At 36.4% G+C, this 12,071-nt stretch overlaps 1 protein-coding gene across 2 annotated transcripts in view; it reads right to left on the reverse strand.

Moving 5' to 3' along the window:
* LOC129453658 (uncharacterized) overlaps nucleotides 1-12,071 on the reverse strand; it is a 203,946-nt gene that overhangs the window by 14,027 nt on the left and 177,848 nt on the right. Inside the window, exons 1-2 of one of the 2 annotated variants that reach the window (XM_073861520.1) lie at nucleotides 9,182-9,509; nucleotides 8,899-9,108 (exon numbers count right to left, since the gene is read on the reverse strand). The exons of the other annotated variant lie outside the window; for it this stretch is intronic. Of the exons in view, the coding sequence (XP_073717621.1) occupies nucleotides 8,899-9,108; nucleotides 9,182-9,458 (487 nt within the window). The 5' untranslated portion in view covers nucleotides 9,459-9,509. Of the gene's footprint in view, nucleotides 1-8,898; nucleotides 9,109-9,181; nucleotides 9,510-12,071 lie in introns of those variants that run through there. 2 annotated transcript variants of the gene reach the window in all.

The raw sequence follows: 12,071 nt of genomic DNA on the forward strand, positions 1-12,071 counted from the left end.
ACAACATTCCAACTTGAACCCATTGAGCGAGCTGTCTCTTTACTACCGCGTGATTTTATACATCTTGCCGCTGATTGGGCCGACATTTCTGACACACCCACCAAACAAGAGAAAACGCTTCTAAAACCTGTTGCACACCGTTTCCAGGAAACATGTCGTTCAACCCAGAAACCGTAGCAAAACATTGCGCACCTGTGTGAGCTTGAACGTGACCCTGGGTATCTCCCATCCATTCCATATCCGTTTTAAAAACAAAAACGGAAAACGATCAACCAGTTGTATTTTCATTTATCGTTTCCATTTATAAAATGAAAAAAGAAAACTAGTAATTGATAGGCTACATTTTTCTATTTTGTTTCTCAGTTCTTACTGAGAAAAGTCTTTAGCCACGTTCACATTATAACTATATAGGCTACATTTACTATAACTTTATGCTAATTATCTCACGCATGCGGTACTCACGCAATCACTTACTTCAATGTCATATTACATATTTCCTGTAATAAAAACTTTTGCAATTGTTTAAATGTCATTGAATGTGTAAATATGATGTTCTTGTTGCATTTACACAGCGAGTAACAGCAGATGTCCTAAACGCTACACTTCGCGTAACTCTAAACAGTGAATCTAATTTGTGTATCTAATATCTTATCTTTTGCCGTAGTCAATGTAATAGAATAAAATAGTAAATTTCACAGCAACTGCATCATCACTGTGTACCTGGTAATTTTATGTAATGGATCTCAGCTTCTCCATATAGTGTCATCTGTCATTCAAATGCTCATGCACTTGAAGTAATAGATTTGATTTGCGAGTACCAGGAAGAAAAACTAAATTATTTAACTTTCTAACTTTAACTTTAAAGATCTGAAAGTCCCAGAGCTAGAGATCATTTTTGACTGAGTAAGACTAGGTTTCACACACAGGTTTACATAACTAATGAGAACTACAAGCTGCATAAAAATATTTCATCTACTTTACCAACATAATAGGTATATTACACAGGAGAAAAATGCAAAGGAAAATAAAAAGTATACAACTTTATAGATTTGTTTTGGTAGAGTTTTGTTTCGACACAGAAGAGGTAACAGTAGATGGTGAATGCTGAAAGTTTTTAGCAGCTATAGTGTCATAGAAAGAGGAGCTGGAAGGCAGGTGAAGTTCTGCACACCCTTCAAACAGAAGGGGATAGAGTGACCTCTGCTGGTTGAGCTTCCACAAAGCAAGAAGGGCTATAAATATGTTACAAAACTAAAATGTGAATTAAATAATAGAAACTTATAAATAAATACTCTACCTGCTATCCTAAACTACATATAAAATGAGTTCACTTGTCTTAATATGAAGTTACAGGTCACCAATTCTCTTACAAATGTTTAATTCTCCCTAACAGCCAGAGTTGTTATTTTATTAGTTTAAATTTTTATTTCAGTTAAAGCTCACGTAACACACGCTGTTTCTGCATTTCTGATATTAATCTGGAGTACCTATAGAGTAGTATGACATCCTTTATATCTCTGAAGAGTCTTTAGTTTAATCAGATTTATAAAAGAAAGATTAGCTTTAACGAATCTTTCCGATAACGTACGAAAAAATGAAGAAGGAGGAGTTATAACATGGGAGGAGCGAGTACGAGTCATGCAACACTATACAACACTTATAACGTATGATTCACTACATGTTCGTGTCATTTATATAATATACACGCGCCTATTTCCAACATAAGACAGAAGTCTTACTTACCACGTGTAACTCGTCATGACCCGGTTCTGAAAATCCACCGCATCAAACACACACGCAAAACTCCGCTGCTAATCCGGATAATAAACTATATCCATTGTTTCCATAAGGCTGGATGTCTTCTCCTTACATCCAAAAACACACTTCTTCTTGTGCCATTGTTGACTTTTGAAATTAAACAAAGCTGAGTGGCGTGATAAGCTGTTAGCAGCTCTAGCGTCTCCCGCTGACTGACGGCTGGGCGGGGTTTTCCGGGGGAAGTTTTCCGGCGGAAGCCCATATAAAGAAGTGATACGTATCGAAAACCCCTGAAACGTCAGTTAGAACCGTAATCGAAAAAAATTAGCCGAAACTTGTACGAACCCTGGCGAAGTGCATTCGGCACAGAAATACTCTGAAACACGCCCAACTGCATTTTTTACACTTTCCTGAGGAAACAACTCTATAACTGTGTTAATAAGTCAGAATGCTTGAAATACCATTAAACCCCCCCTTTAACTAAAGTGTTTTTTTCACACCCAGTGCTACTTTACTTTTTATTTTGTGTCAGTCGTGCCTCAAGATTATATGGAAAATGAAATCTCAAATCATCAATTTAATTTTATTTTTCAATTTGGCCGATGCTTTATCACATTAAAAATGAAATCATTTAATATAATGTTTTAATTTTTATTTTATCATTTAATTTTCAAATTTGGGACATATTTTGCGATTTTATTTTTATTTTATCATTTAATTAATTAATTTTAAAAAGTCCAAAAATACCTTCCATACAATATGAATAGACATTTGATTAAAAAAAATTATCTGCAAAATCTGATATTTATAATAAAGAACCACGGAGGTTTGTATAATAGCAACCTAAGCGCCCTCAAGCGGTCATTTTAAGAACATCACCTGGCGCGTGCAGCCTTCGGTGGTTTAAAGGCGGAGTGCACAATGTTTGAAAAACGCTTTGGAAAAGGAGACGGGCCGGCTACCAAAACACACTTATAGCCAATCAGCAGTAAGGAGCGTGTCTACTAACTGACATCCTTGCCGGGTTGTGTATGTGTGGGGCGGGTCTTTTAAAAGAAGGTCCAGATTCTATTGGGGTAGGGGCGTGTTTTTTTAGGTGATTTCAAATATCAACATTGGCTTTCAAACATTGTGCACTCTGCCTTTAATGGTCCCGTACACACTGCATATTAATTCGGTTGTCACTTCACCTTTTAATGCTTAATCCTGTTCTGTACACACACAGTTCAGTACCGGACTCACAACCGCATTCTACAACCGAATTAACTCCTGCAAAATGCAGGTATTGACAACTCTGCACAGTGTGTACATTACCGAACTGAACAACTAATCAAGTGTTTAAACGTTCATCATAAAAAGGACAGGTCTCTCTTCTGAAAAAAATAAATGCTAAGAAGAGGAAAAAGTCTTCTGTATGCGCGGTTCAGAAAATGAGGCACAAGCGTTTGCTGACTAGTGTTGCCAGATCTTGCACAAAAAAAAAACAGCAAACAAGAAAAAATCAATAATAAACCGAAATAAATCTAAATGCTTTACCTCAAAGATCAAACTATTTGGACCGGCACCCTCACACTTTATTAACACCAAAAACTTGATCGCTTCATGAGCCAAAATCCATAAACGGTTAAGCGGCAAAATGGTATTTACGTACAAAAAAGACGAGGACCTCTCAACACTGCAAGACCGCACGCTCCGCGCTGTGAAGCAGCCTCACAAAAGCGTAAAAATACACAACGCCAAGGCGGAGGTTTATTGCAAAACACAATGCTGTTATTATTTTGGTCAAAGCTGTCAGTGATAAGCACGCGAGACGGCAGAACGTTGCTATGGTTATTTCTGTGTCAATCATCACATTTTCGGGAGTGAGTCTTGTTTCGTACAGACATGAAACGAACATTTAGGGGATTCACTCCCGCATTTTAATGCGGTTGTCACTCCCGAAAGTTTGCAGTGTGTACGAGACCAATTTTCCCTTTTAATAAATTAATGATTTAATGTACTGTTCACTGCATATGCATTTTCCGTTTTTAAATGTGTTATGAATTAAATTGTGTTGTATTAAGAAGTAAAAAATATGTCCTAAAATGAACTAACCTGGATTTTTTTCTTGCAATGGATAAGATATTAAAGGGATAGTTCACAATAAAATTACAATTTTGTCATTATTTTCTCATCCGTATGTTGTTCTAAATCTGTATAAATTATTTTTTTCTGATTAACACAAAAGAAAATATTTTGATAAATTATGTTAAGCACACAACTGATTGATTGACTTCCATAGTAAGAAAAAAGGGGTAACCTTCTCATCTCTCTGATGAAGCCAATACAGAAGTGATTTAAACTGCAATTCATCAACCGGACGCAATTCCCATAAACCACAATGTTAAAATGCCCATCTTTAGAGCAGAAAAAATGTTTTTAAAAAAATGTTTTAAAAAATAGTTTTTGCCCTGACAACTGTGAGGGGGTGAGTTTTTTGTAACTCATCTGTTTAAATGATATTAAACCTTAAAGTGCTGCATAATTAAGGGCGTGGTCACTTGAGTGACGGGTGAACAGTCATTGCCGTCACAAGAGTTGAGTTAGGTGGGCGTGGTTTCAGCAACCAGCCAGCTTAACTTCAACCACGTCCCGCCTCTTTACCCATTTTCGCTGCAAGTGACGGCAGGCACTGCATACTATTGGCTTCAAAAATGCTCCTATGGGTGACGGACGTCCATCTTTTTTACTATGTTTTACTTGTATATGTTATGATAGAGAATTGAAGACAATCACTAAACTACTCACATGAATTTCCTGCATTTATTCTGTTGAACACAAAATTAAGATATTTCACATAGTAGAAACAACAAATATGAAAGTCATTGAATACTGTCAGTGTCAACTGAGGAAATGACAGAGTTTCATCTTTGGGTGAACTGTCCCTTTAAAACAGTTACTGATCAATTAGAATTTTATGTGTATTTTTATTTTAATAAATCTTTATTTAACTAAGAACTCCCCTTTTCCTTTTGAGGGAGACTTGGATGAAAAGGACACATTATTACATAGACAAAATAAAAATAAAACAAATTCAGAACAAAATTAAGGTTCATTAATATAAAGGACTTTAAGTATTATTTTTAAATACTGAAATATCATGTAAATTATTTATATAAAACCCAGCCTGAAAATAACAATAACACACACACAGATAAACATCTTTATAAGCTTAAAATGTTTAAATGTAAAATGTAAACTGAACAAATGCTTTCATAACTGCAAGTTTAAGGCACAGCCCTGTAAAAAATCCTAACATAACAAAAAAAAACATGTATTTGAGCATTATATTATTTACACTGAGCTTGTCATTAAAAGGGATGTTTCACAACACTTTGTTAAGATGTCAAATAAATCTTTGGTGTCACCAGAGTACATATCTGAAGTTTTGACTGTTGCTAGGTGATGATGTCATAAAGAGAGTTGTGACATCACTCCAGTAGTTCTGATGGACAGACGGCTGATCTACTCACAGACCTGCAACATCTAACAATGACAAACACACAGAAAGAGATAATGTTATAAAATCTGACCATTAGTTTATTTAACATACAGATATACAGATTTTCTCACCTCTATTTGTTTGTCATCAGTTTTGTTTTTAGATGAGTTCAATTTATTCATTCTGATGAAAAACCTGTAGGGTCAAAATTCACACTCTTACAATCTGAATTCATATCAGAATATTCACTGTATGTTATGCAGTTTTGAGTTTTACTTGATATCTTTACTTACCAGATCCATACAGCTCCTATAATGAGAAACTGAGACAGAAACACCAACAGAGAGACAAACACTGAACTGTCCACCACTGCTTCAGTGGCTTTGTACATTTCTTCATTGTTTTTGTCAGTTGTTTCATTGGTTTTGTTCATTGAATCTGAAGAAAGACAAACCCCCAAAAAATCAGAACATAACTTTACTCTTTATCTTAAATGACAAAGACTCATAGGGCCCTATTTTAACGATCTGAAACGCAAGTCCGAAGCGCAAAGCGCAAGTGACTTTGTGGGCGGATCTTGGGCGCTGTTGCTATTTTCCCGGCGGGAGAAATAAGTCTTGCGCTGGGCGCAAATCAATAAGGGGTTGGTCTGAAGTAGGTTCATTATTCATAGGTGTGGTTTGGGCGTAACGTCAAATAAACCAATCAGAACGCTATCCAACATTCCCTTTAAACGCAAGGGCGCAAGTTCCATGGCGGGTTGCTATTATTATGACGGATTTGACAGGCGCACGCCAGGAGCGGTTCACAGCCGAGGAGACCGACGTTCTTGTAAGAGCAGTCAATGACAGAGAAGTTGTTTTGTATGGGGATGGGAGAAACCCGCCCAAATCAGCGTCGGTTAAACAGGCGTGAGAGGAAATAGCCGCAATTGTCTCATCAGCTGCGCCAAGCACTACAATGATATCAGGAGACGGGGGGATCCCAAGCTTGCCAGCATTAATCGGGCACGCCGGGCACACAGGAGGACATCGCTGCGTCCACCCTCACCGCTGAAAGGGTTTGGGGGCTTTGAAATCGGACACAAGAAACGCAAGCAAGGTTCAACCCCAAAGTACACTTACAAATCAAGTTCACATACATGAAGGTTTCTTATGAAAACATTTTAATTATTATTTAGATAAAATAAACGTAATACAGCCACACAACAAACTTATGAAAATATTTTAATCGTTATTTGCATGATAATTGTTTAATGCTGCCACACAAAATAAATAAAAACTATCACCACAATGCTTACCACAATGATTTCCCTTATCTCATGTATTAATATTTTTTATTGTAACAATTTATGATTTGCAAAAATAACTGTTGCATCTGTGTAGATTAGACAAGAAATGCGCGTTGTGCACGCTATACATTATGGTCAAGCATGCGCCCTTAAAATAACATAATGAACCACGCGCAACGCGCCACTGACTTTAGACTAGTTTTTTTTGGTTAGTAGCGCAATTGTTTTTTGAAACTGCAAAATAGCATAAGAGATGGTTTGCGCCGGAGCACGCCTCCTTTTTTGCGCTGAACCGCCCAGGGAGCGCAAGTTCATTCCCTAGTTTGCCAACGTGCGTCTGTGGAGGGAAAAACCCGCTGTGCACCAGTGCAAAATACGAAATGATACATGCGTCACTGACAAAGTCAATTGCGCTGGGTGCAAGATAGGGCCCATAATGTTAAAATCAATACAGTAAATCTATCAGATAGATCAGCTGAATGCAGGTATGAGAGACTGTGCTACATTATGAATATCATCACAAATGAAGAGCAATGACCTTTAACCCGTGACTTACAAACTGACACAGAGACAAATTAATAAAATCTTTTAATAAAACAAATTTCTATAAAATAAAAATAATAATGACACAAATGTTTCTTTCATTATGAGATATACTGAAGTGTTTGACATATAAACTATAACTGCTATAATATTAATGATCAGCTATGAGTGCTGCACATTGAAAGTAGCTCAGTGATGATGTCATAGCTGTAAATAAACCAATCAGCATCAAGGACTGAAACTATCTCTTATATAATTTCATCAGATATATGATGAGATGTTGTGTTACCTCTTACAGTACAGGAATACTCTTGTAGCTCCTCACTGTTGATTGAGTCCAGGTACAGCTTGTTTAATAATGTCAATCCATCTGTTACCTGTTGTCCATTCTTATACCAGATGTAAGTATGTTTGTTATCCAGAGTGCATCTTGTGGTTAAACAGCTTAATATCACTTTTTCTCCATCTATCACAGGGTCTGGACTGCTTCTCACTCGTGTACCTGAGATTTCATATAACAGAGTTCACATAAACTACTTTTTAAAGTTAGGTCTGAAATGTTTGATTCATCTCAATTCAGTATGATGTGAACAATGGCAAGATACTGCAGTCAAACACACACATACAGATAAAATATATAATGTAAACACAACTTAAATTGCTTCAAATAAAAGCATCTGTCAAACACACGAGTGCAACATAAATATACAGTCAAACATTTGAAGTGGATCAAAACCTTTTTGTCTAAAAACAACTTTAACTTTTTTGATCAACGTCAAATGTTGATTAGCGTATTTGTTTTAAATCTGAAGACTTCTGTGATGAGTGTCCTCAACATCAACATAAAGTCTTGATCAACTTTGCAAGTTTGTCATAAATCGCACACTTAGAGAGAACGTGTATCAACTCATAAAACCAGTTTATACTAGCTTCAGTTTTAATACTGCTTTAGACTGGTAAGTGCTGGTTTGCTGCTGGTCTGGCTGCTTGACCAACATATTTACACTATTTACCAGCATCCGATCAACCATGCTTGCAAGCTAGTAAACTGCATAGTCCAACTAATGAAGCCATTCAGATACAGCAGCATCATATATGCAGTACAAAACACATCATATTATTTTCAACATGGACAACCTTAAAAAAGTGTAAAATTCACAACATAAACATCATACAGTGTTCAGACAAGATGAAATTTTAGATGATTAACTCAAATGATTCATAGCATTGGCATTTTAATATTTAAAATGTAATCTACTCATCGTTTAACAAAAGATAAAAAAATTGTTAAGGACCCTAAATCTGTAGCATAAATATATTCACAAATCTGATCAGCTTTACAGAGAGTTTATTATGAGCAGTTACCTGTAACAATAAGATCGACTCCAGAAGAACCAAAAACTTCATCTGATGTGTTAGTGATGAACCTGAACTTATAATATCCAGTGTCATTCATGTTGACGTCTTTGATTCTCAGTGTGTTTCCCTCAAACTCCACACGACCAGAAAACTGATGAACCTCACGCAGATCTCTGGATTCCCCACTATTAATGTAATTCCAGTATGTTTCCTCTACTGTATATCCAGTGGGATGTGAGTATGAAGAGTGAATATCTACTGTTGATCCCACTAAAGCACAAACTTCTGTAGGGGTGTAAGTCACAGCCCAACAGCTACTGTTAGAAAGACCTGAAAGAGTCACAAAATACTGCTGTAACATTCACAATCAATTACAAACACACTTATACTGTATATGAATCAACAAGAAAACTGCTAAGTTTGTTCTTCCATTTTAATTTAAATATTTTATAAATGTCAGACTCACACACAGATGAAGAGGGATCTGAATCAGACTCAGAGCAGGAATAACTGTCAGTGTTTTCACTGGATGACACAAATATGCTTTGGTCAAATGTTAAACGTTGTCCATTCTTGTACCAAAAGTAACCATTTTCAGATGTTAAAGGGCAGGAAGAATCACAGCTCAGTTTTACTCGCTGTCCTGTAGATTCAGGATTCATCTTCGCCTGTAAAACTAAATAATGAAAACCTTACATTAGATGAGAAATGAAAAGAGTTTAACTGGACTGATGAGAATGTAAATGTACCTGTGACTGTTAGATTGACTGTGACTGAGCTGAGATGTTTAACTCCATCCTTCATAATGATCATGAGCTGATATTCTCCACTGTCTCTCTCTATCAGATCTATTATTGTGAAATCTGATTGGTTGTTAGTGATCCTCTGAGCCACTCGTCCTGAGTAATCTGAATCTAAAGTCAAATCTTCAGGTTCATCTTTGTTTCTCCAGTTTGTTCTCTGTTTCTGACTGAACCAGAACCCAGTTTTGATGTTGATGTTTGAGTAATCGCACCTCACTGTCATCAATCTCCCCCTCACAGTACAAATATTCAGTTCATCACAGGTTACATTAAAGTTATCCAATGTTAGGAACCCTGAAAATAAATATAATATTATTGACATTCGTAACACAGTATAATGTAAATGTTAATGTAATTTATTACACGGCTCTCTGGAATGCTTGATTCTGATTGGTCAGTTGAGACATTTGCAGGTTCGTTCTTTTCAAATAATAACTGCTCCAAATTAATAACGCATAGCCGGACTACTTGCACGAGTAAAATCGGTCCGCGCCAATAAAGATCAATAAAGATTACTGTCTGTTTGGCGCCATCTTGTGACAAACACTGGACAACCACGACAAGACACAGACAGCTTACTAAGACTGAACTTGACAAAATAGAGCATGACAGCTACGAAGCCAACACACACAAAAATACAGAATGGGGATTAAAACTTCTCAAAGACTGGTTAAAAGAGAAAAAATGGAGACAGACAAGTATGAAGCAGCGGATCTTAATAAGGTATTACGATCATTTTATGCATCTGTGCAAAGTTTCGCGGAAGGATAACAATGTTAATTTAAAACAAATATGCCAATAAAATGTTTCAAATTCATATTCATGTCCAGTTTTTTTTCTTATGTGGCAAGTAGCCGTGTAATAAGCGGGATAATGTAGAGGCAGCCGGTAGTTATTGGGAAATAAGCCCCTTCAGTGTGATACAAGACCCTCCGCTTCGCGTCGGGTCCTGATCACACTGTCGGGGCTTATTTCCCAATAACTACCGGCTGCCTCTACATTATCCCTTACGTAAAATCCTGCACTAGAGAACAATGATGCAAATTAATTTGAATAAATCTGAGTTTATTTATGAGTTTTTCTTTTTAATCTGACCTAGTTGATCTCAAGTTAGCTGATGTATTAATAATATTAACAAATTCAACTTTATTGTAAAATGTTACTAACTATCTATCAACTTATCAGTGCCAATGTTTGATCTCAAGATGCACACCAGTATTTTTGTGTAAGGTATGTTTGTAAAAGTTACTTAAATGTCTTAATATAACTAAGGCCTAGCGTCACGTCGGGGTCTGAGCAGACGTACAAACTTTTGCTTGTCTGATTGCTGCAGGTTTTTGGAAATATACGCCATTCTTGTTGTTTGAAATTGGGTTTAAACATTGACAAGCACTCTTTTAAATGTCTGACATTATTACGCATCGTTTAAAGGTGGAGATCTGAAACTGCTCGGCTGTGCGCACAAGGTAAAGTTCATTTGCAATTTATAGATTTGAAAGGAGTACGCACGTTTCCTGCGCGTACGTTCGGTTTATACATCACACGTACGCAGTTTTTGTTAAATGATCGTAAGATCAAATGTAGGATGCTTTTTACGCAGCATTTTATAAATGAGGCCCCTGGATTAATCTAAACCCTGTCTGGGAAACTGACCCAACAGCGTTACCTAAGTCATTACATTACTCTCCAAATGAGCAGTGCCGCTGCTAGCCATTTTGGTGCCCTAAGCATAATTCCTTTATAATGCCCCCCACCCTGACCCTAAGAAAAAAAACTTTGTTTTTGCCAGTTTCATTTTTTATTGCCAAACATATAACTTAATAGCAGAAAGTAAAATCTTCACAACTTTACCCAACACACACTACACATTTGAAAGTGCAAACTTTTATAGAATAGCAAAACAGAAAAATTACCAAACTTAAATTATCAAAATAATCAGACATGTTTTTCCAGACAAGTACAATGTCACTTTAAATAAATTACATTAAATAAACATCAATAAGTAAACAAGAATACTCAATATTCTTAAATAAAACAAAGATTCAGAGAACTAAGTGTCACAGTAATGTTTGCTTCATATCATGACGTTTTATATGTATATATATTTAAGAGTGATGAATTGTAACATGTGCACTGACTGCTAACGTTAACTTTTACTGAGAAAGTATTAACCACCGTCACGTCAAAATAAACCACAAAATAAACTACTGCTCAATATCTAAAGAAACGTAGTAAAGAAAGTAAAAGCTGCGCCAGTTATTTGTAAAATGCATATGCATAGGTAATGTTTTACAGTAATGTTTCTCAATTTAGCTTGCACTGAAGTTATAAATTATAACAACATAGTTTGCTAAACATTAATATCAGCACAGCAAGTTCGAGGCGCATTACGATTAGCAGCAGCTGCAGCCCTTGCGCATTTCCCTTATTTAGAAGTGAATGATTAAACATGATGGAGTTACCTGCAAGTATAATGCACGGGCATCATCCCGCAGTTTCTTCTTTTTTTTCGATCCTGACTCCTGCTGTCTTTTCGGGGACATTTCCAAAAGTTGCCTTCTGACCTGACTGGCCGTTTCTATATCCGAAAGCTGCAGCCTGCGCGAGGTCGCATATGCAGGCTGCATACGTCATCAAGCTTTATTTCAGTTAACTGAACATTACATTAGCAAGTCATAAGCGTTTTACAACAATTTACGATTAACTAAGAATAACAGTTAACTTTATAATTGTTAATATTACGAAATAAGAAAGTTTTGATGACGTATGCAGCCTGTAAATGCGACCTCTGGAGGCTGCAGCCTTCGGATTGAGAAACGGCCTCTGTCAAACTTCG

Source organism: Misgurnus anguillicaudatus, chromosome 23 (assembly GCF_027580225.2).
Source record: "Misgurnus anguillicaudatus chromosome 23, ASM2758022v2, whole genome shotgun sequence".
Classification (NCBI taxonomy): domain Eukaryota; kingdom Metazoa; phylum Chordata; class Actinopteri; order Cypriniformes; family Cobitidae; genus Misgurnus; species Misgurnus anguillicaudatus.